The sequence below is a fragment of the Protopterus annectens genome, chromosome 7.part0 (assembly GCF_019279795.1).
Source record: "Protopterus annectens isolate FY-2018-M chromosome 7.part0, PAN1.0, whole genome shotgun sequence".
In the NCBI taxonomy this organism is placed as follows: domain Eukaryota; kingdom Metazoa; phylum Chordata; order Ceratodontiformes; family Protopteridae; genus Protopterus; species Protopterus annectens.
This window is the reverse complement of record NC_056739.1, coordinates 922011962-922038259: the sequence shown is the minus strand read 5'-3', so window position 1 is coordinate 922038259 and position 26298 is coordinate 922011962. Positions and strand designations below refer to the sequence as shown.

At 35.3% G+C, this 26298-nt stretch overlaps 1 protein-coding gene across 6 annotated transcripts in view; it reads left to right on the top strand.

Annotated features, from left to right (window-relative positions):
* Positions 1-26298, top strand: part of GRAMD2A (GRAM domain containing 2A) — a 797948-nt gene that overhangs the window by 537999 nt on the left and 233651 nt on the right. For all 6 annotated transcript variants that reach the window (XM_044077505.1, XM_044077503.1, XM_044077502.1 and 3 more), the window contains one exon: positions 22515-22618. In XM_044077505.1, coding sequence (XP_043933440.1) covers positions 22515-22618 — 104 coding nt within the window. The remainder of the gene's footprint in view (positions 1-22514; positions 22619-26298) is intronic.

The following is a 26298-nucleotide window of genomic DNA, read 5'->3' as shown; positions in this document are numbered from 1 at the left end:
CCACCACGGATATGTTATTTTAATTAGTCTACTAGCCATTTAAAGTCACTAAAGGAAGGTGAAGTCATAGTCCGTGCAGCAGTCACATCTGGTAAAGTGTTATGATCAGGTGATACAATGGTTTCTATTCCTTTAGACAAAGTATTAACTTCAACAAAGTCATGAATTAGGTTAGGTTCCTGTCTCAGAAACAGTCTGTTTGTTTGGCAGTTGTTAGAAATGTCCCTTCCTGGCAACCTTTCAAGCATATCATTATTTTGAGTGCAGAATAATCCAGTCCTTTAAGAAGTGTTTAGTTATATGTAAGCCTGAACACTATAGAACTTCATTCTCTAGAGTTGATCAGTCACAGCAGCTTCTGTTGTTAATATTTGTTTATTAAAAACGTGCATAACAACCCAAAAATCAGTAAACAAGTACTTCAAAATATAGGAACTGCAGAGCAAGGTACACCGCAAACTCGTTCTCCTTCAGGAATACCAAAGCTTTATTTTACAACAACAAATAAGCGCTTTCGTCTCAAATTAACTTTAAAAGAGACTTCATCAGAAACAGTGTATTGTCAGCACAACTACATTTAAAATACAAATTAATAGTGACTTCATTTCCTCCTGCTAAACAAGAAACCAAAATTTTAAAGTGGCAGCATATAAAAACAGTATTAATATATGTCAATATTTAAATAGTTGCCTAAAGGGACCCTAGTGATTCATATAACAAATAATTGCACTTTATCATACTGCATGATAATACTATCCAATTCCTAAACAGATTTTAATAGCAATAAGTAAATAAATAACAGTCCTATATGACATAAAAAGCCATACCATGGCATAAAATGGATTTCCAAGATGAATCTATAAAATAAATACTTGTATATAAAACCTTACTATGTAACTGTATAAATATGTAATAAATAACCGTATATATTTAAAATGAATTTATAAGATGAATTTTATAAAATATATGTATATAAAAATATATACATACTATATATATATATATATATACATATATATATATATATATATATATATATATATATATATATTATATATAATATATAAAGCGAATAATAAACAAGATTAATCAACTAGTGTCTATCAAGTGCCTTTATTTTTAATAAACTACTAATAGACACATTGTCATTCAGACCTGGTCAATACAATGAATTCAAACAAAGCTGCCAGGAAATTTCCAGTTTCTCTAATAAGTATGGCCTGCCCCCCCCCCCATTCCATTCCATTCCATTAATTTTACAGTATCCAACACAATAAATTTGAAGCTATGCTCAGGATGTGCCAAAATGTGTTTAGCTAAGGCATTGAATTCATATTTGTCTCAAATGTTCCTCAGATGTTCCCCATTTCTACTCTTTAGCTTATTCTATGTTTTGTCCACATAGAAACAGGGGCAATTAGAGCAGAGGGCACAATATACCACTCTTTCATATGTACAACAGAATTTCTCTTTGAACTTAATATTCACCCCATTAATTTCTATATTATTAGTTTGTAGAATGTTCTTACAATATTTTCACATCCCACATTTATACATGTGGCCCTTATACTGTTTATTGTTCTTAAGTTGAAATAAATTCTTCAGAGAGTGTCCCTTCCTATAAACACAGATGGGTGCATGCCCTAAAATTTCTCTCATCTCTCTATCATTATTAATTACGTGGTTATCCAAGTACTTTAATTGATGAATTGATGGATAGAGTAAAAACAAAAAGAGACAATGGCCATTTATTACCTATTTTGAGGCCCAAGAGTACAGAAGAGCAACATAATAGGAATAGTCTGGAGTATGATGTACCTGTACATACAGATATTGCTTCCAGTGGTATTGTGAATGATAGCCCTAGTCGAATGATATCTTACCAAAGTAGTTTTTTAACAACTTACAACAGGGATGCACTTATGGTTAAAAATATTTTAATTAAGAATTGGAACTTAATTAATAATGATAGAGAGATGAGAGAAATTTTAGGGCATGGACCCATCTGTGTTTATAGGAAGAGACACTCTCTGAAGAATTTATTTGAACTTAAGAACAATAAACAGTATAAGGGCCACATGTATAAATGTGAGCTGTGAAAATTTTGTAAGAACATTCTAGAACCTAATAATATAGAAATTAATGGAGTGAATATTAAGTTCAAAAAGAAATTCTGTTGTACATCTGAAAGAGTGGTATATTGTGCCCTCTGCTCAATTGCCCCTGTTTCTATGTGGGCAAAACAGAGCATAAGCTAAAGAGTAGAATTTTGGCACATCCTGAGCATAGCTTCAAATTTATTGTGTTGGATACTGTAAAATTAATGGAACGGGGGGGGGCTGGCTGGCCATAATTATTAGAGAAACTGGAACTTTCCTGGCAGCTTCATCTGAATTCATTGTATTGTCTATTAGTAGCTTATTAAAAATAAAGGCACTTGATAGACACTAGTTGATTAATTTTGTTTATTATTCTGTCTCTCTCTCTCTATATATATATATATATATATGTTTTTATGTATATATATTTTTATATATATATTTTATAAAATCCATCTTATAAAATTTGTTTTAAATATATATACTGTTATTTATTACATATTTATACAGTTACATATTAAGGTTTTATATACAGGTATTTATTTTATGGATTCCTAGAAATCCATTTTATGCCATGGTAGGGCTTTTTATGTCATATAGAACTGTTATTTATTTACTTATTGCTATTAAAATCTGTTTAGGAATTGGATGGTATTATCATGCAGTATGATAAAGTGCAATTATTTGTTATATGAATCACTAGGGTCCCTTTATGCAACTATTTAAATACTGACATATTTTATGACTGTTTTTTATGTGTTGCCACTTTAAAATGTTGTTTTCCTGCTTAGCAGGAGGAAATGAAGTCACTATTCATTTGTATTTTAAATGTAGTTGTGCTGACAATACACTGTTTCTGATGAAGTGTCTTTTAAAATTAATTTGAGATGAAAGCGCTTATTTGTTGTTGTAAAATAAAGCTTTGGTGTTCCTGAAGGAGAACGAGTTTATGTGGTACCTTGCTTTGCAGTTCCTGCATTTTGAAACATCTGTTTATTAGCTGGATTCTGGTGGTGTGGATGGCCTAATCAATTTTCTCAGGTCTGTAAGGTAAAGAAAGTGTTACACAAATCACTGATGCAATCAGAAATGATGAATATGTAGATGCTGTCTTGAATTTTTCTCTTTCTGACACACAGAAGTCTGTTCTTGCAAATGATGTGTTTGCTGTCTATAAAAGTGAGTTGCCTTTCATTTAAACTTGACTGTGGACCAGAATGCGGTATCAAAATTGAAGTACCACATGAAAGCTATAAGATTCGTATTACTTCCTATGTATGTGGGTACTGTAGACAAATGCAACATTGCACAGTCATACTTGAAAGACCTAAGGCAAGCATTGGACTGTGCAGCTTTTATTTTTAAAAAAAAATTTAAAAAAAATAACGTTTACATTTTTTTATATAGAAGTATCCTTATGTGGACACCCTGTTGCTTACTTTAAATAATAGAAAGAGGGACATAGGTAAGATTGAAAAGGGGGAGTCAGAACAAAGGGGGGGAGGCAGCAGGAACACATCAAGAGAGTTGTGCTGATGCAGGTGGGAGATAAGTGGCATAGTGTTTTTGGCAGGGGAAATATTTTTTTTATTTAAGAGGGTAGTGTGGGTTGGAAATAGGTAAGATTGTAGAGGAGAAAGGATAAGAGAAGAAGGGGTGATGAGTGTTGCAAGCAGGAGTCCCCAGTCCCTAGAGCCTCAAACCTTTCAACTGTGAGATGGTGGTACAGTGAAGGATCCCGAAGTTCAAGGGAGTCAGGGCCTGTGGTTGTGCTTTGGTTGGCATCAATTGGGACATTGTGTCTTTAACACACTGAAGAGAGGATTCAACTGACTGAATCATTTTGTCAATTACCTGCTTTAGCACATCTTCAACCAAGTCTCAAAGACAGTGTTTAGTGAGCCTTGCTAGGCTGCCATTTGCCAGTGTGCCTACAAGACTGATCTCACCACCATGACCCTGCGAGGATGTCACTAGACAGGTAGTGGGGTGAATGCTCCCTAACCTGAGAGAGACGTTCCTGGGCTGCTCTTTAGGATTTAGGATCTGTAAAAAAAAAATAAATAAAAAAAGAGCATAAATGGGAGAAAAAGAAAATAAAAAATGAGAAAGGAATGCATAATTAAAATAAGAAAAGCAGAGAAAAAAAAGGATGTTGAATAAAAAGAAAATACAGACAATAAATTCACACGTTACACAGCATTCAATTTCTTTAAAAGATTTTTTATTTTTGTAAATCTTTATTGAAGTTAAACAGAATGTACAGGAAGTGCTTATGAAGACGTGGGACTACTGATTTGGAAAGTGCTTATGTGTAAGTGGGATGAATGGTATGAGTAGTGCTTATGCACACTTTGGATGAAATTATATGTGAAGTCCTTCTGTGTACTTTGGACGAGAGTGTATTGCTATCAAATTTTATATTTTGCAGTCTACTGCACAAACATAAATTATCATATTTATGTCTGGTATGCATTTGCTTGTAATGTTGTACTGAAAATAGTCTTTATAAATACTTGCACCTTATAAAATCAGTTAAAGACAGAATGCTGCAGTTATATTTTGATGCATCTTTTTATGTTTGGTTGCAGTAATGTACTGAATGCGCTCTAGTACTTCAGTTATCATCCTTTATAAATTATTTTGTTATTTATATAACTATATGGATTCCCTTCACAACTCGAAGTTTTAAAACTTCAAACTGCAAATGGTCGAGACAGTAAGATCAAAGTTTTGAAACTTCAAACATTTTGAATGGAGATCGCCGTACACCGCAGAATGGGACATTTACAATTTTTCCTCACTGTAGTGTGATCTCTAAGTTGGTATATTAATTTAGCAGAGGGTGTGGGTGGTGCAGGTGCAAAAAATGTAAAAAAAAATCTTTTTGTTTTTATTTTTTTTATTACAATTTTGCAGTTTCAAAACTTCAATCTTATGGTCTCGACCATTTGCAGTTAGAAGTTTTGAAATATTGAACTTGTAAAGTAGATATATTTATGTGTATATATCTAAATATATATATATATATATATATATATAAATATATATCTGTATCTATGTGGGTCTACTTTCCTTAATAGAAATTACGCTTTACCGAACATCAAAAACCTGACACCAATAAATCGAAAGTACAGTTCAATGAAAACGCACTATTCCGAACTACACTTAACTGAAAACCAAAAACACTAAAATGTACACTTCAAACACATTTTTGCAGGGGGGCAAGCCCCCTGCATCCCCCAACCCCCGCACTACAGTGGGGAAATTTCACTAAACGCAATGTACCGCGATCTATATCAAGAAACTCCCAACTGCTGTACAAGTTCCACTCCCATTACTACTGTAAATAATAAAGACGAAACACCATGCCTGTTCTCCTACAAAGTGCCGGTCATTGTTCATTGAAGTGTGGTTCAGAATAGCGTGTTTTTGTTGAATTGCGCTTTCACTAAATTGGGCTTGGGTTTTTGAAGTTCTGTAAAATGTAATCTCGGTGATGGAAAGTAGACCCCCATATTTGTATGTGTACACATATATATATATATATATATATATATATATATATATATATATATATATATATTTATAAATGTATATCTGTGTTTATACACACACACACACACACACACACACACACACACAGTTACCAGCTTCTTCAACCAGCCTTGCAGTTTTCCTTTTCTCCTAACACTAAATTGAATTTCCTCCTTAGCTTGAAAAAGAAGACATAAGACTATTGCTATTTACCTGTATTTCACATTTTGTTTTCCCTTAATATTACCGATATCATTAGCAATAATATGCAAGGCATTTCATTCACTGCTGTACTTCATTACTATATTGTTTAAATATTTATTGATATCTGAATTTGCATAATGTGCCAATCTTCCCTTTAGTGCAAGTTACAAACAAGTTGTTACACTTTTGGTGGAATGGTGTTTTAAAATATAATGATTTGCATGTAACAGTCTGTGAATTGTGTTCTGAGAGAAGGTGTACTCTCACAGATAAATCTAGCAATTCAAGGAAGTTTTCAGTTCCTTAGCTGTAGAAAAGTGTGTGCTTTGATAATTTTCTGCCTAAGAAGCCTAAGCATATGGGGGTTGATTTAAACATGTATATTAAAGAATACAGAAATAGTACAACTGGTCATTTCTCACTAAACTTTGTGATGGACATTCACTTGACATTGCAAGCCCATATTCCCTTCCCCAATCTTCACTATGACTGGGTTGTGGTACTCTAGTGAGAGTTGAGCAATTTTGTGTATGCAGTTAATATTGTGGAAGATATAGCTGTCTTATACAATTATTATACTAATAAATATTTTTTCTGGCCTACACAAACAAAATTCTTTCTTAACAAAATCTCTCTGCATGTAATTTAACTTCTACCTAAGATAATGCAGTATTAAATTATGTGCAATGCAATTTTTTTGCTTTCTGTATAAATACATGAACAACTAGTTTTAAGTGTACTCATGCAAATGTATATGTGTGATTTACACACATATATGCAGACTATTATTTTTACATAAATATACTGTATTTGTATTTATACAGACAATGATGTTATCCCATAAACATTCCATACATTTGTATACAGTTGCAGTTTTGTATAGATATGATTATGCTTTCTTTTTTATTATAATAACATTATAGATGTACATTTACAGTTAAACATGTTTCTTCTTACAAATATCTTCAATTATACAACCGTCTCATAGTTTATTTTTTAAATCCATGTTTAATAGTTACTATACGACTTTAGCCTTCTCGTCACTACCTGCAAACCCATTCAGCCAGCTGGTTGGGCTTATGCTTCTGTAGGTCATTATACCTGTGGCAACACTAGTGGCAGGTGCTGATGACCAAGACGGGATGACAATTGCTCACCCATCTTCTGCCATACGTCTATTTTTTCCAGTCAAAACCATAGCTGTATGCCTGGGTCTTATCCAGGTATGACTCCCTGTGAAGGCAGACCATAATTTTTCTCTCCTTATCTGATCAGCATAGAGAGTGGCTGTATGCATTCACAGGTGTTGCTATCATTTAAATCACAGAACTAGAATGAAAAAAGTATGAGCAGGACTGGGGTTCACAGGTTTAGAACCACTTCCTTTGGTATGCGATATCACCTTAACCAAACTCAGTTAACCAGCAGGGGCATTAGACCTGGTACTGTTATTCCTGGCAGTTTTGTTTTAACCAAAAATGCTTTCTCAAATAAATGTTGTTTGAAAGGAATGCATTCACATTTCACTTATACGGTGTATTAAAAAAACAGTATGTAATCATCATTTTTTTGTTAATATTACTTACAGTTGCTGGACATTGCCTTAGCTGCCATTGCTAGAGTATAACATCTGAATGTTGGTTATTCATGTTGTACAGTATTATTATTATTATTATTATCATTATTATCATAATTATTACTCTTATTTTGGGAGGTGCAGAAACAAATATTCCTGTTTGTGTAAGTACCAACTTTTATTGTATTGACTGGTTAGAGGTAAGAAGGTGTACCAGGTTATGTTAGATGGGCAGAGATTATACTTTATTGTTGTGCAGACTCTGTCATGCATATCACTCCATTTTGTTTTGTTTCTTTTCCAAATGTATTCACTTTTGAGTATATCTGAGGCTATGCACACATTCCAGCAGCATTCTTGAGACTGATGAGGACTACTGCACAAACTAATGCTGTCCCCACTGCATTCATGCCATGCTGAGGTCATGTTCATGAGCAGCCAAGAGCAATTCATTTGAATAAGTGGCAGTAATACATGTTCACATATTACTGTGATTCTTAGAAATAAACATAAAATGGCCTAATTTGCATACAAAATTCATAAATGGACCCGGATTTATGTAAAATAGTGTGACACCACCATATTAAATTGCAATTACTCAAGTTAGGCAGCAAATAACTTAGGAAATTGCAGACATTTTTTAAATTAAGAAAAAATGATAGAAATATTGTACATTAATGTGATGCGTTAGGCTGATGTAAAATTACAAAGTTCACTTTGAGAAGTATTTGAGTTACTGATATGATGGACTTGTTACAGTGGCTTTAGTGACGTCTGTAAAGCTGTCATATGTAAATAGAAAATAATTTCTGTAGAAGTGGAAATTATTAGTGACCACTAAGAAAGTCATGTGGTGTCATTAAATACTTGTGCATACATGGTAAAAATGCAGTGATTTAATTGTGAAATGCTGAAGGGGTAAGGATATTTTGTTGACGCAACAACTGGAAAATTCTGGGTGTCACTGATGCATGAAAAATGGCAGTGTTATGAATACAAGAGAGTGACAAGGGCTAGGGGAGTGATGATGCTGTTAAACAGATTGCTTTACTTTTTTAATTTCTCCAAGTCTTTTTGGTTTCTAATACCATGACGGGAATGGACCCCATTCCTAAGTCAAAGTATGATTAAAGTTCATGAAATTAGTATTGTTTCTATCTTTAATGTTAGCCAGAAGTGCTCTTTACAGCACTCGCAATGTGCCCAGCAATGACTCCTCCTGCAATTTGTACAGAGTTGCATGTATTGGTAACCTGTCTAAGTACGACTGTAAATTTTTTTTTATAAGACCCTTTGCTCCTACTACTATTGGAACTGTCTGGGTATCCTTCCACATTGCCCTCATTTCTGCCTGCATATCCTGGTATTTTATGATTGTGTCTCTCTGTACGTAAGATACTATCATCACTGGGTGTAACAATTGCAATAATCGATGCTCCTTTTGTCTTTTTTCATGGACTACGATATCTGGTTTTCTCATATTTATTTTTTGAACTGTTGGTAATGAGTGATTCCATGTAATATAAACTTCATCATTAATGATTTGTGGCTAATGTTTCCATTGCTTTTCAGCTGCTTCAATATTATAATGTTTGCACAATCTCCATTGCAGCAGTATTGCCACATTATTATGCATTTCAGTATACAGTCCTTCTGCCATTAGTATATCACATCCAGCAACAAGATTTGTGTCTGTTTCCAATTCTGTTTTACAAAACCTACATTTGTCTTTTTCTCCTACGTATTCAATGGACTCTAAACTAATGTGTATGTAGTTCACTATGTTGAGATGCCAGTAGTTAACCTTTCATGTTTCGGTTTAAATTTGCATCTCCTTGACCATTCCTGCATTCAGTCCTGATCAATATGAGGTTGTTCCAAGAGTTTTCTGTATTTGCAACTATATTTACGCATTTTTCAAATTTCTTGCCTTCTCTTCTGATTTTTTTTTTTTGGCACATTCAGTTGCTGCCTGATTTTTATCTACTTCTGGTTTGATTTCCATTCCTGCTTGATGCCGATATCCTTCTGCAAAACTAAGCAGGGAAGTCATCTTAGACTTGTTCTCTTGATGTTTTAAAACTTTCACTGCATTTGGGTATTGTGAGGTCAGCAGATATTTATGCAGTCCCCACTATTGCAGATCTATACATGTAATCAATTTCGAGGAAGCCCATACCTCCGTCAGAATGGAGAATAGATAATCTTGGTATACACTGATTTTTATAAATCATTTGATGAGCATATAGCATCCTTCTTGTTTTCCTGTCCAACCTATCCAACACCTTTGGGCCAGTCAGTCACTCCAAAACTGTAAGCTAAAATAGGAAGAGCAAATTGGTTTATAGCTTGGACTTTGTTCCTAGATGTCAACACTGTTTTCAGTATTAATTCTAGTCTTCTAAAATATTCCTTACTAAGTTTTATTCACATCTGTTCATGTTTTATTGTTGACCCTTCAACAAATCCCAAGTATTTATACACTCCCTCTTGCTCAAGTTCTTTTATATCACATTCCTGTCCCAAACTAATGTTTTCTAGATGCTGTATCTTTCCTGCTTTAAAGGTTGCCTTTCTATATTTATAAAGACAGAATGGCATTCTTGTATTATCTGAAAAAGTTTTGATGTTTTGCAGTTGTGCTTTCAGGTCCTCATCTGATAAACTTCACAGGTCCCCCATATCTCCATGACAAGCGTAAAGTAGTGTATGCTGTTTCTTTATTAGTAATGTTTTCAAATAATTTTTATAGGTTCAGCAGCAGAAACAAACAGTTTAACTATACTGTTGAAGAAGAAGAAGATGATGATGACATAGTTCTATTTATGTGGCAGCTTCATGAAAGTGGCACACAGGCCCCAAGTTCAAGGGCAGGATATCACACCCCATAATATGTTAGTAATTATGCAGGAAGTGAGAATGCATCACAAGGTCAAGCCCATGCTACTGCCATGCTTATACAGGGAACAAACCCATGCACTTCTACATCATCATCAGCTCCAGACACAAAAGAACACTGCAGGATGATGGCAGACAGTCATGGGTAAGTGTCCACACTTGAAGGTGCCAGAAAGTGGGGAAACTTTTACAGTTAATCTCCAACAGGAGAGAGGGAGAATGCTTCATTAGCATATGCTGTTTTACATTAGTCCTCATTTACATCTCATTATGAGTTAATTTACTTAGGCTTTTTCACAGCCATTGCATGGTAGCGTAAGTGGTCTCTTTGAATTGCTGTTTTGCTACACTCATTCACGGGCAGTGCAGATACCCTTAATGCATCCATGGAATAACTATGAATGCTACCATATAATTCTATCCTTATTCAATTAGATTGTATTGAATGAATGGAGAAAAAAATGAGGGGCACAACAAAGTGTGAAAAAAAAAACAAGAAGTGATTTGATTGTATGATGTAGGGAGGCAGGTTATGCTCTGCACATGCTAAAATGTATGCTATTGCCAGTTTTTCTTTCACTAGCAAGTCAATCACAGTTGCAGGTCCCCCTCAAGGTGGATGAGTACAGTACCTTCGATTTACTCCTTGGAAGTAAGTAGGAGTGTACAGCAGTATGAAGTATTGCCTGTTTTTTCTTTGTTATTTGTGTGTTGATCCCATGCAACCCACCATTGTCAGTATGCTGCAATGCATTACTATCGCTATTTCTTTTCACTGCTCATTAATGGTTACCATACCTAAAACAAAGTATATAACATGCACATTTGCTGAACTATACACCTTTCTTTTTCCCAAAGATGTGACAATTACCAGTATTTGCATATTAATAGCAGTAATTCAAGGGTACTGCCCTTACCATTACCTAGCATGTTTGCATATGGAAAATGTCACAAATTGGTGGAACACAAAAGATATACAGCACCCAAACCAAGGCTGTAATTAACTTTTAGTATACAGAGCATGCTCCATGGAACACAAAAACACAAATCAGGTTTCCCTCCTCAAAGAGGAGCTTCATCAGTGTCAAATTACACTATGTGATATAATCAACTTACATAACTTTTCAGAGGGAAATTTGAATTGTTTCAAATAAAATACAGTTTATAAACAATGAAAAATTAGTAAATGATAGCTAAATATACAGCCAATAAATATAGAATAGTAAAAGAGATGATATTTATATACAAATACAAAAGAAACTGTTCTTAAATATAGTGACACCAAGCAGCAGAACAAAGTATTGCATGCAAATAAAACATAAAAAGTAGTTCATATATGCATAGTGACATCAAGTGACAAAGACCAAAATTACTTGTCATTATTTGCTGAAAATTTAGTATAAGAAGCAGTATTTTTCTCATACATAACACTACTAGTATTCATGTTTGTAGTAATAGAAAACATAAAGCCTGAATTTAATACATAAAATGAGAATGTCTTACACAATATATTAATATGTAAAAATTGCAGCTTGTCATTTCTGTTAGGTGAGCTAGAGATAGATAACCTTGTCAATACCTGTAAAGCTAAAAGTAGCCTCCTTATTGGATTTTTGATGTCACACTAATGCACTGCTTTTCCTGTGATGTCTGAAATTACTCAAATGAGTGGCTAAACATTGTTTAAACATTCCAGATGTCTCCCCAACATAAAAATTCCCACGTTTACAGGTAACTTAATAAATAAGCCAGTCAGTTGAACATGTAATAAATTCATGAATATCAAAAACCCTGCATGTATTCAAAGAAGAGAATGACTTAGTTTTTGTAACATATTTGCAAAAACACAGTTGCCACAAGGGTAGCATCCAGAAGGCTTCATACAAAAAAAACTTGTCTAGAAATTTCAACACATGGCTCTTTAAAACCTAATAGATGATTAGCAATAGTTTTCCCCTTCATAGGTTCATAGATACTTACTAGGCTAATGATCTGAGAGGATCTTTAGAAGCCTAGCCATATATTCCCATAAAGTTTTTAGTCCTTATATTTTAAGTATGAATAACCCAGAGATGAGCTGTCACCCCTTTCTGTGAGAACAAGGTTGCTAAACTGGGTCTATATTATAACATCGAAGTCTAAAAACATAGAATGTTATAATATCGACCCCATTCAGTCGAAACACCAGAAAAACCAAACAGTCAGAATAGTGGATGTTTTCCCAGGGAAAAAATTTGCTGTTCCAACAAACACACACACAATTCAACATGTGAAAGAAAACAAAAGCTGGATAAACGCCTGGTATACACCTCAAGCGAAAAAAAATGAAAAGACCAATGGTTAGACCACAGCTGAAGATAAAAATGGAATAATCCACGTCAGGGAATAAATCACTTGCAGCTTCACAGTAGTGCCCTTTATAAAACCAAAAGTTGTAACTGAGATGTAGTAGTCAAGGTAGGAAACGGTTCACTTGCAGTTTCACACCACTTTATTAAACAAGAGTAAGCGCTTTCACGATCTAAGTCAGCTGGATCGCTTCTTCAGACTCAACAGTTAAAACATTGGTATTTAAAATATGGTTCAACCAATGAAAACACATATAGAACTATGACATAGACTAATTAAAATTGCATACATCAGTACATTAATTTGCCTTATATTCTGCACAAGATGAAATAAAATATACATATAACAGACACATTTTATGTAATAATCTATATTACTTAATGTTTTAGTGGTCTGGATTTTAAAAAAGGTTTCAAGGAAACAGCATTGTTCAATCCAGGAGACCTATCTGCCTGAAGTAGTAAAATCCATCTTTGTTCGGCTTCCTCTACCTTATTCCTTATATCACCTCCCCTCTTACTTTTATTTATTATTTCTAAAACCATGAAATTAAAAATATGTTTCCTATCTTCTTCTTCCACATGTTTTGCTAAAGCACTTGTGTCTTTTTTATTTCTTATATCTCTAAGGTGTTCAAGGATACGTTCCTTTAGACACCTATTTGCCTATATAAAAGGCATGACAGACAGTGCAGAAGCTGAAATAAACCAAATTTTGTGTTCTGCAGTCAGCATAAAAATCTATATCAATTATAAATCCTAGTGTAGGATGTTTATATGTATATTTATTATATAAATAGTCACATGCTGTACAATTTCTGCAAGGAAAAGTCCCCTGCCTATCAGATAGGATAATTCTTTCATTGTTTCTGGATTTATAACAGAGTTGCCTTTTTAAGGACCTCTTATTTCTAAAAGAAAAGCTGGGTTTATCTTCTAACAATTCTCTCAAGTCAGGATACGACAATAAAACATTCCAATTCTTCTCAGAAATATTACAGAACCTTCTGATGTCACTTGAATAAGTTATAGGGAATCTAACTTTAAAATCATGACCTTCCTTGCTTTTAACATCTTCTATAGTATTTGAGAAGAGCGGTTTACATCTCCCATCCCTATTTTCAATGGTATATTTAGAGCTTTCATTTATGTCTTTCTTACTATAACCTCTGTTTAAGAAGTCTTTCTCTAATATAGTCATTGTCTTCACAAAGCCTTCATCTGTATTATGTAAGCGGCTTATTCTCATATATTGTCCTTTCACTACATTTTTGTGTACAAATGTTGGATGCATACTAGTCTTATGTAAGATACTATTTCTCCATGTAGATTTTCTATACATCCCTGTTATAAGTTCGTCTAACGCTGTCTTCTTAACCAAAACATCTAGGAACTCAATAGAGTCCCTGGAATGTTGACTAGTGAATCTTAAAAATTCAGTGGTGCTATGTAAGTACTCCACCATCTCTTGCAACTCTTCACTAGTACCATCCCATAACAGGAAGACGTCATCTACAAAACGTATATACCATACAATTTTGCCAGCATATTTATTGCTAGCACTTAATACATGATCTTTTTCCCATGCAGCCAATGCTAAGTTGGCGTAGCTGTTAGCACAAGCCGTGCCCATTGCTACACCAACTTTCTGCAGATAAAACTTGTCATTGAATATAAAGACATTATTTTCTAGGACAATATCAAGCAACTCACATATCAAATTAATCTTAGTGCTTTGAAAAACTTGTTTCAAGGTCAGAATATCATGTATTTTCTCAATACCCCATTTATTCGGTATCACTGTGAACAGTGAAGTGACATCCATTGTCACAAACATATAATTTCTATTAATATTCCTGGTCTTATTATATAACAGTCGCAGGAATGCCTTTGTATCCCTTAGTATAGTCCCACATGATTTTAGGACTGTTTGTAAATTTTGTTCAATATAAATTGAGATGGCTTCTGTGGCCCATCCTTTACTGGATACAATAGGTCTCATAGGGGGCTGTGTGATGTCTTTGTGAATTTTAGGTAGACCATAAATAATGGGTATAGTTGGATGTTCTATCTGAAAGTAGTCAAACAATTCCTCTGATACATAATTAGTAATCAATAAGTCAAAAATATATACAGATATCCTGTCAATTATACCTTGTACTTGTCTCTCATTTAGTTCAACATAAGTATCTGTATCATTCAAAAGTTCCATCATTTTCTTGTAATTAAAAAACTTATCCATTACTACTACACTGCCCCTTGTCAGCAGGCCTAATTTCAATGCTGTGAGAATCCTTTAGTTCTGACAGTGCTTCAGTTTCTGATTTACTCAAGTTATAAAATCTAGGTGGAAGATTTTTAGCATGCATCTCCCTAATTTCATGTTCACACACATTAGTGAAAGTTTCAACTGTGGGATGTATCTTGGGTACAAAGGCACTAGGTTGTTTAAACATATTATCAAATACATTTCTTTTAAACATGGTTTTAAGTGTTAGGTTACAAGAAAATAACTTCAGCTCTTTTAATAAATCAGTTAATACTGTTTTCTGTGCTGGAATAAAGTTCAGGCCTTTATTTAACAACGAGGCTTGTGCATCAGTTAAAGAAAAGCTAGATATATTAATTACCAAGTTTTTTGTTGGTTCTTGCTCCTGGTGTTCATATATGCAGGAGTCACTCGTTCTCTCTGCTGTAATCGCGTTCTCCCTCTTTGATTCCTGCTGCTCGACCTGTCCCTTATTGGCAGCGCCTTCTTTAACACAAATGGAAGGATTGAGGTTTGTGTAGCTTCCTTTTGCTCCAAAAAAGCTACTGAATCAGAATTAACACTGGAATCCATCCTTCTGTTAGTGCAAGTCATTTGGAAAGTTTCTTTTGCCATTCCACCATTTTCAAATGTGGGAGGTTCTATACATAATCTCTCTGTGCTGACATCACTGTTCTCACAGGGATTCTGATTTAAAGGGGCAGTACTATGCATATTTGAATTTTCAGAAATCTGTACTGTAGTCATTTTTTCTACTTTTCTGTACTCACAGCTGTTCTACTTGGCCACGAAAAGAACTCTTTACATTGAAAGTCATTGAGGTCCCTTTGCAATTTTTTAGTTTTAGTATTCTGCAACCTCTTATCATAGCCCTGTATACTGTCAGCAAGTTCATCTAATTTACTGCCTAGTACCTCTATAGGAAAATTATTAGTCAGTTGCAGATGCATCTAGAAGCATCATTAAAATATAAAATAGTGCCAAGAGGTCTCAGAGTATTAAATATGCCTACTTATGGTGAGACCTACCCTGAATTACTTCAAAAATGGCAGAACTTAAATTTACAGCTTAGCTATGATTATATGCATTTGCTTATAGAATTTTTTAAACCACAAGAAAAAGAGCTAGCCGATGAGATAAAGAGGCTACAAGAACAACTGATCAGTTGACTTAGATCGCGAAAGCGCTTACTCTTGTTTAATAAAGTGGTGTGAAACTGCAAGTGAACCGTTTCCTACCTTGACTACTACATCTCAGTTACAACTTTTGGTTTTATAAAGGGCACTACTGTGAAGCTGCAAGTGATTTATTTCCTGACGTGGATTATTCCATTTTTATCTTCAGCTGTGGTCTAACCATTGGTCTTTTCATTTTTTTTACACACACAATTCAAGCGCACCAAAATAAATAATCCACACACATACATCTCACGAAACCCTACACTAAACCAGACATACACCACTAGCTACCCACTTACCTTAACCCAACCCTAACCCTAAAGTCCCTAACTACCGCACACTCACCTTAACCCAGTCAGTTCGCTCACTTACATTAACCCAGTCCATAACCATCGCACCACACTTACCTGATTACCCAATCAGTAACCTCCATTCACTCACTTCCCTAAACCCAGTCTGTAACCATCGCACCACACTGCTGTAAATAGCGAAGCCACGGACCACCGAAATCTTACCCTAGGTAAAATTTCGATCTTCCGACTCTTCACTATTCTCAGCTTTCGCACTAAAGGGTTCGATATTATAACATTCAAAGTTTTTGAACTTTGATGTTATAATATAGACCTGCTAAACCAGGGTTGAATTTGAGATTACCCATCCATTTGTATAGATTTAGTTTGAAGAGTGTAAGAGAATACTTTGCTTTACATGGAGAGGAAGATGATTCCAAAGAAGTGATATTCTCTCTTATACATCTCTGTCCTTATAAGCTTGTTCTGTTTATGTCACAAAAGAAGTTGAAATCTCTTGAGTGGGTGTTTATGCCTCCCCTTGCAGTAGGTCTGACAGTACAGGGTTTTCTGAGACTCTGTACATGAAGCAGAGATAGTCCCTCAGTAGCCCATATGACACAGAGAAAAGGGACATGGTTTTGAGAAGGTCTGCATATTTTTTATGATTTAGGGAAGTGATTTTCTTAATAAGAAACCAATGTGGTAGCTTGAGTTTTGTCAAATGTTTGGACAGATAAATATCAAAAAGGGTGTTATAGTCAATGATCAGCCTGTTAAGTGCAGAATACAGGGGAATGATCACATCATTGGACCCAGATACCATAACCCTAGTAATAAGCTGTTCGATAACATTTTTTTCGTACAATAGTGGATATGTGGTAGTTGAAGGACCATTCATTGACTATATAGATTCCTAAGTCCCTAACTACTGGATCAATTTTCAGGCGCGTGCTGTCAGTGTGAGAGTTCCAAGGGACTTTATTACACATTTTTTTAGATTTAGATTTTATAGATTTTAGTCTGTTGTTTTGACACCAGCTATTAGTTGGAGAAAGAAAGACCCTATTGAAGGATCCTGGTGTCATCTGTAGAGTTTATGATGACACCAAGTTTGCAGACATTTGCAGATTTGGTCAGCCATAAACCCTTAACAGTAACTTTTTTTCCTCTGAAAAATAAATGCTAAAGAAAAGTCATCCTTCCAATGACTGAATCCCAGAGTATACCACTACTGACAGGGCTTTTGTTGGAGGTTGAGCAACCCACTCTAATTTTCTGTGTTCTGTATGTGAGCAAATTTGCTATCCAGTGAATTACATAGGGATTTACATTTAGCTGGGATGTTTATCTATGGTAAAGAACAAACAGAAGTATGCCAGATGAATGAAGGTCGAATACAATTTAGTTAGCACAAAATACAATCCAAGAGGTAAAAGCAAGCTCGACCACCATGACTGACACATATAAAACTTTAATAAAAAAAAAACAGTAACAGCATATCTGTGGCACTATATTGCTATAAAACTTGTCACCTCTTAATATGGACCAATATTTATCAATAAGATCTGTAATTTTAAATAAATTATTGCCATAAGTGGTAACAGACATTAAACATTCAGAACCAACAGTCGTCTTTTGTTCCCTGTACCTCAACAAATTTTGTCTCGTTTGAGTAGCTGCCTTATTTTAGCTTTAGGAACCTTGACACAATTATATCTCCTCTTACAAAATCTATGTACAAATATCAGATTTACTTATGTTTTTTACATTTTGCTAATGATACTTGAAAAACACACTTATTTTTATGTTGTCTTCAGCACTGTAATTTGCTGTTACAGAAAATGTGCCACATATCCTTTTGTATTTTCGTATACCTGACTTTCTAAATGTAATTTCCTTGCCTTAAAAGCAGCAAGTTACAGTGTACCACAGTTCACTGAAAGTCTTTCTGATGTTCACAGCCTGATTTAATGCCTCCCTTCCAACAACTCTACTACTGGATGAATCTCAATTACTCGAGCCTCCACTATCCAAAACTCAGTTGCCTGACAATGCTGGCATCTCCACAGAGAGCCACTGTCAGGGAGTCATGCAGACAGTAAGTGACAAATCCTGTTATTTCCCCCCTCCCCCTAACAGTGCAATCATGCAGCTGATTGTATTATTTGGGGGTGGGGGTGCAGGTGGCTCCCCTTCCAAAAAAACATTGAAAATAGAGTTTTCAGGGGATTTTTTGGGGGGGAGTTAGTGCTTTGGCAGATTGCTGTTCATCCACTCCTGGAAGCCTCCCTTCTTCGACTTTTCAGAGTCATGGAAGGTGTTTTTATGATTCATCTAGCGAGGTTCTGCCTCAGAATTCTTAGCAGTAAAAGACTGAATCACAGATGGAAGTAAACAAATGGCTGAAGTCACAAAAGACACACAGATACCTGAAATTCAGAAGACTAGAAGAGCCCTGCAATAAAACAAAGCTAATGCAGGGTGGCAAGCCAATCTGCAGACCTTCCAACTCTAGGAGGACTTTGCCTGCAACCCCCTACTTAATTACTCTCAAACCAAGGCTGCACCACCATGGAATAAAAACATAGTCCAAAAAGTACAAATCATGGGTTTAACATAATTCCAAATTGCTTCAGTTTAGGGGCTTAGAATAATTTTCTGTTGGCGGATAGGAGTCCAACCCACCCACAATATGGAGTACAGGAGAGTTACCCCCTGCGTTAACTATGTTTTAATGTAGTGCTATTTAATAATGATGTTTTCTTAGTAATTTGAGTTATGAACCTTTGAATCGTAGCTTTCTACCAGCTCAAAACTCCATTCTTCAGAAGACAGAAAATAAAATGTTATGCTTTATACACCCAAGTCCCCATTTTGGGCATCATTTTACTATTCTGGAGAATTTTTATTATGTGATGTATCATTTAAGCTAACATAAGACAATTACTGCCTGCTGCTAAGAAAATAAGCTGCAAATTCAGACTTCACTGTATCTGTTCTGGGTTTCTATCACATAGTTGAACTTTTACAAGTTCAAACCACATATGGTCGAGACCATACATTCGAATTTGTAAACGTTTGAGTGTTTGAATGGAAATCTCCATAAGCGGAGGTTTCCATTCACTTCAATGTGGTGGGATCTCGGAGTTGATATATTTAAGTAGTGGTGGGTGTGGGGGATGCAGGGGGGCTTGCCTGCTTACAACAATTTATTTTTTTGTCCGTTGTATTTTTTTTTTTTTTTTTTTTACGTAGTCGAAGTTCTGTAACTTCGAACATAATGGTTCGACCATTAGGTGTTCACAGTTACGAAACTTCGACTGTTTGATATAGACCCATCTGTTCTTAGAGTCTCAGCTGCCTTTTTATCATACAGATCTAATTTAACTCTTTCCATTACTGAAAGAGCCTTTTCTAAAGTCCTCCCAGCTGTCTGAAACAGATTACCAGAGAACACTAGATGTACCACTAAGGCAGTATAATTCACAAAAATGGCAGAAAGAATAACTTTATCATGACTGCACCTGTGAATGTTTCACTAACCTTAGCTAGACAGATCTACCTCAAAATTTCTTTCTGCCCCTTGGGTGTCTTTTTCTGTTTCATTCAGCTGCCCTACAATTTCATGTCTAAATTTGATTAGGGATGATGTAAATATATTTGAAATGTAATTGTTTGTGATATTTTTGCCTGTTTCAATGTTTTACTGCTCAACAAGTTTGTATTACATTACATATACCTCTTGTATATGTTGTGGTGTATATGTTGTGCTTACCTATACATGTTGTACATAACTGTAGTAGTGAGTTACTCCTTATGCTTCACTCCTCATACTGCAGTACTTTAATTCTTTCCTGGAATTTGTGGTGTACGTGCTATATTTTTGTGTGCATTGTAAAATTGTATTTATTTCTATTGAATAACATTTATGTTTCCTTTACTTTTATGCCTTTGCCTTTATGATTGTGGTGGAAAAGGGTCTTCAGGCCAGTGTGTCAACCTGGTTAACAACTGTTAAATAAAAATAAACCTTTGTGTGTCAATCTCCTACTTTCTTAGGATTTTGCTTTATATTATTTGGGATTCAGTCTTTCCTTCAGGATCTGGTAGAGGGTATGCCCATTTCATCAAACAAGCCAGCAGTGAACAGCAGCCAACATAGTTCTGTTGGTTTATTTACAGAAGCTGACCTTGACTTCCTTGAGCATTGTTTGGTAATGCTGCAGTTGACTTGAGCGTATCAATCCAAGTTACGAGCCAGGAGTGAACAGCCAACATAGTTCTGTTGGTTTATTTACAGAACATGACCTTGACTTCCTCAAGCAATGCTTGTAATGCTGCAGTTGGCTTAAGTGTATAAATTTTGGTTGCTCATTGACCATATTGTAAACAATTGCTGCAAACTGTAGTGACATATTTAGGTTGAAAGTGCTATAGTAACGATGAGACTGACTGGTAACATAAATGAGTGATCATAGTAGTCGTGTATTAACAGAAACTGAACTTTCTCCAAGATGGGCCAATCTGCAGTGAAACAGTAGTAGTAAGCAGGGTGTTACTGCCTGAAGAGTTATGTGTGACTTCACTACCTTTTTTTTTTTTTTTTTTTTTAGTATAAAGTGGATGAGGTTACAACTTAGTGAGTTGCAGGTCACCATTTACTGTTTACCAGAGAGTCACTGCAAGCATTTTCTTTTCTGATCGTGCACCAGCAGAGATTCAAAATTTTTAGACTTTGTACTTGTCTCCACTACAGTTGTAATGTGAATTTAATATATGTAAGTAAGGGGATGTAGGTGGCTTTAGTCATATGTTCCTTTGCAAAAAATGCTCTTTATTTATTTATTTATTTCTACCTACTGGCAGGGCTTAGACTGGTTTGTTTCATACACTTGCAGCTTTGACCAGACATTCCTTGCCAATTCATTCTAGAAATATGAGTTTAGCTCATGTTTTTTTTTTCAACTCTCCTTTGCATGAGCTGTGAGATTTTTGCATTTAGCTGAAGCCCTTCTGGCTTGCCTACTTATACACAAAATATGACACCATAGCGCTCAGCTTTGCTTTAGCAAAACATGCTCAAAAAGGGACCAGACTTGAAACTGGGAGCACAAAATGCCCTAGAATCAGGTGTAACAATCTATGTATTTTTTGCTTATTATAAACTTTCACTATATTGATTAAAGACTATTGACTGATAATTATGAAATCAGTTTTTTTAAAAATATCTTTAAGTTTTGTGTAAAGCTGTCTTCTGTCAGCAGTACAGTGGGTTTTTGTAACTAAAATGCATGATATATGTTGATATGTGACAAATGAGAGGTCTCTACTGCATGACTAGCATAATGAAAGGATGGTTTTGTTTTTTATTAACTCAGGCAAGATGATATCAAAAGGAGAAGATAGATATTAAAGAATACTGTGATCCACTTCTAATGCACTTTATTTTTTTCTGTTTTCTTATTCACTGAACATGGAAATATGGATCCCAAGCCAACTAAAATGCAAAATGACTGCAATATAAAGCAAAAGAAATGTGTTATGTGACTAAACTTTTCAAACTTTGACTGCAATATTTTTAAGAACTGACCCACTCCAAATATTTTAGAAAGTGTTCATTGTTGAAAAGAAGTCTACATTTGAATGCATGTATTGTGAGTATTTATATATTCCTTAGCTGTATGTAACGTCAGTATGTTGTCTGTATGTGAATACATCTAAAATGTCAGTATAAATTAGTACATTCTTCTTACACCAGAAGGTAAAGGGTAATTATATTTTGAGAAGTTTTTTTCAGCTTGAGTGCAGATGTAAGGGGGACGCAAACATTTTTGCGATTATACAAACGTTTCTGGTGTTGAGGCAGTGTTGTAAGTTGATTACTGATATACTGATACACTAAGGTATCCTGGTTGTCAATGTGCAAAACAGTGAGAAAATATGCAAAAGGAAACAGCAGTACTGAAACCTGTTTATCAACTTGGACTGAAAATGAGCCAATCAAAAGACTGCATAATATTAAGGCCGAATGAAAAGTAGTTTCAACAGCATTAAAGAATCAACTTTATTGGTATGAGCCGATGTCTTACAGTTGTGCTTTTGAATGTTTCAGTGTATTCTTGTGCATGGCAGAAGGATATTCTTATTCAGGGACGACTATATATCTCCAGGCATTGGCTGTGCTTCCATGCCAACCTCTTCGGAAAGAACATCAAGGTACAGTTCTCATTAAGTTGTTTGTCAGTAAGGTACATCTTGTTCCATATGTTCCCATGTACTAAAGTAATATATACTAACACTACTAATTTATGTGTATATTAATGGTCTCAGGTTTGGTGATAAAACATAAACATGTAAGCAGACAACAGGAGTAACCCCCCCTTTTTCTGTCTGTCTGTTTCTAATTTTATATATATATATATATATATATATATATATAATCTGTAGATACACGTGTGTGTGTGTGTGTGTGTGTGTGTGTGTGTGTGTGTGTTTCTGTGTTTTTGTGTGTGTATATCTATCTGTATGTATATATGTGTATATATGGCTCTACTTCAGTAGACTGACTTACCTAAACACGGAAGCCCATATACCCGATACGACAACACCGAACAGACCATGGTGCCGAATGGCAAAATATAAATGTAACACAGGAAAAGAGTTGGTTAGCTGGTGACTTTTATTCTTTTCTACACTGTAGTGAGATCTCAGACTTGGTATATTAAAGTAGGGGGGGGGGTTAAGCCCCCCAGTTGGATGGTTTGAATTTAGTGTGGTTTGCTTTCATGGTGGCATTGGACAATTGACTGTTTTCCCGGTGTGAAGTTACCATGTTTTGTACATTCAGTACCTTGGTCTGTTCGGTGTTGTCATCTTGATTATCTGGGCTTCGGTGTTAAGGTAAGTCGATCTACTGAAATAGATTTGTGTGGATATATATTCATATGTGTATGTGTTTATCTTTCTCTCTCTCTCTCTCTCTCTATATATATATATATATATATATATATTCCAAAAACTGGAATGTTAAAAAAAAACTGTACGTTTATGCAAGGGGGCAAGCCCTCCCTGTACCCCCACACCCCCTGCAAATTATACCAACTCTGAGATCGCAGTACACTGGAGAAAAGATTAAATGCCCCGATCCCCACTGTACCATGATCTATGCAGACATTCTTTAATAGGAAATTAACTCTTTTATCCAAAGTAGTGCAATCTCAGAGTTGATACGAACATCTGAATTTCGAGTTTCTGAAAACTCGATAATATGATACCAACACCTAAATATGTATATATGTGATGTGCGATATATGAAACAGCTAAAGTATGTTGTGGAAATAATGTTTGTGATGACTGGTAAAACCATAAGTCTCAAACCAAATTCTAAAATCCTGCCATACAAGCATAGTTCATATAGCACACAATTTTTTTTTTTTCATTTGAGATTTTCACTTTCTTAAACACAAATTTGGTACAGGCCCATTTCTCTTTTTTCTAACTTAAAACATGTAACAAAGTACTTTAACAGTAGTACCAACCATACAGTAAAACCATTGCAAAGTATTTTAACATCAGTAACAATGATACTGTAAACCAGTTATTTAGTAATTCATACTATTAGTTGATTATGGTCTTGAGCATAACTCCAAGTTCCCATCATGCTGTGCATCCCTGACTCACCATACATGTGCAGAAACGTACTTAGAGTGATTTATGTTGCTACATGCCAGCAACCTGCATGATGTATCCATGCAGAGCTAATAGGCAGTAGGCATATGCTCACAAATCTGATTTTACAATCCTTTTCGATACCATTAGTTCAGGTTTTTAACCTGTCCAAGCAGCAACTTTTTTGTGAAAATACTTATCTTATTGCTTGATATAATAATGCCATTTAGCAAATAGTTTGAGAAATGTTAATAGGACATGCTGGAACAGGCTTTCCATCCATGTTAAAGAAATTACCTCCCTGAACCAGTGCAAACACAGTCTGACTCTGGACAAATGGATAGGAGACCAACATTTTATCTCTGAGGTGACTCCTGGACAGAGGGCACTGATGTGCTACAAAACTGTAGCGTGACTATTTCTTATTTATATAGTAAACAGAAGCATATGCAGTGATATCTTTTTATCAATGAGGAAACATCCCAAAAACTGCCAAAGGAATGTTAGTCACCTGAGGGAGTGGAATTATAAAAGCGAGCAGGACTGGCATACTCGAAGGCTAATGAGCCACCTCTATAGGCATTTAACAGTGACAACTGAGGTAATTATAATGGAGGATGTGAAATACGGCTATTGTGAATGCAGATTAGCTAGCCTTAATTGAAACTGGTTTATTTGGCATTGAAATATACTTCACAACCTCAAATATTCAGGGTATATGGATGAAAATGCCTGCACATGTATTTCTGTACTTGAGTTACCTACAGAATATGTACCCTAATGTTTCAGTTCTTCAACAAATGATAGGAGGATAGAATGCAAAACTGAAGGCACACTGGACAAAAACTAAGTACAGATAAGACAGTTATAATGGCAGCCAATGGAGGAAATCAGAAAAAGCTGAGAATTGAGATAGAAGGGAAGGTAGTGGACCAGACTAACAGCTTCAAGTATCTGGGAGAGATGGTTGAGGAGAAGGGAAGTCTGAATGAGGAGATCAAAGCTAGAATCAGAAGGATGCAGGCAACCTGCACTAAGTGTCAGGGGTAGTGTATGACAGAAGAATGCCAAAGAAGCTGAAAAGTGAGGTGTACAAAACAGTGGAGTGACCAGTACTACTGTATGGTACAGAAACCTGGGCAGTAAAGGTAGACTAGTTGAAAAAGCTAGAGGTGATGGAGATGAAGTACCTGAGATGGGTGGTAGGATGCACACTAGAGGACAGAGGAAGAAATGAGGACATCAGAGCAGAAACCAAAGTAGCTCCAATTGCATAGGTTAAAGAGAACAGATTATGTTGGTTCAGACACATGCAGAAAGGCAGAATACAGTCTGATAAAGAAGATCTGGAACAGATAAGAAGAGGGCATGAGGAAATGAGGGTGCCCAGCAAAGAGGTAGATGAATTGTGTGAGAGTAGACCTGCGACAGTCAGACTTGACCATTGAAGAAGGTGGGAGAGTGGCATTGAATCGATATAGATAGGGATGGTTGACACGACACCCCATGCCTCTCAACTGTCCAGATTTTCAAAGAATGTCCAGATTAGTGCCTCATATTTTTGATCTGTTCCTCATAATATTTGTGTTTTTTGGCAAATTATTAAAGATTGAAGTCCCTAAATAATGGCAAACATTCAAGTTTCAGACTTCATACCCTTCAGGAAATACATGCTTATACAAAACCTGCCATTTTAATAACTTTCTAAGTTCATGAGATCAATATTTAAAAAGTGTCCCTATTTTAGGCCCTTTTCCCCCATTATTTCCCTTGTCCAGATGTTTTGCATTTAGAGGTTGAGGGGTATGGACACCCCTTTCCCCATGTAGAAAAAATGGAAGAAAAGGGGGTTGATGATGATGAAGATTCAGTTCTTTGTTGGAGGGCAGAGAAGGGTATAAGGGTACTGGACTTCATATTTTTAGGGAGGAGGCTTTATAATGTTGAATTTTCTTCAAAGAATAAATACAGAATCTGTTGTCCAAGGTATGATTTGGCCAAGTGCTCTTGACTCTGTTTTTTTTTGTTAGTTGTTGCAGAAAGGTGTCAGTGGAGTAGATGAGTGGTCTCTGTTGATTGTTGTTTTTATCATCATCATAATTATTATTGTTGTTGTTTTTGTTTGTATTTGCTAACCAGAGTGAGGCACTTTATCCACATGGACCTTTTCAGGGTCAACCCAAGGACATAGACTGATTAAGTGGCTTGGTCCAAGTCATACATCAAGC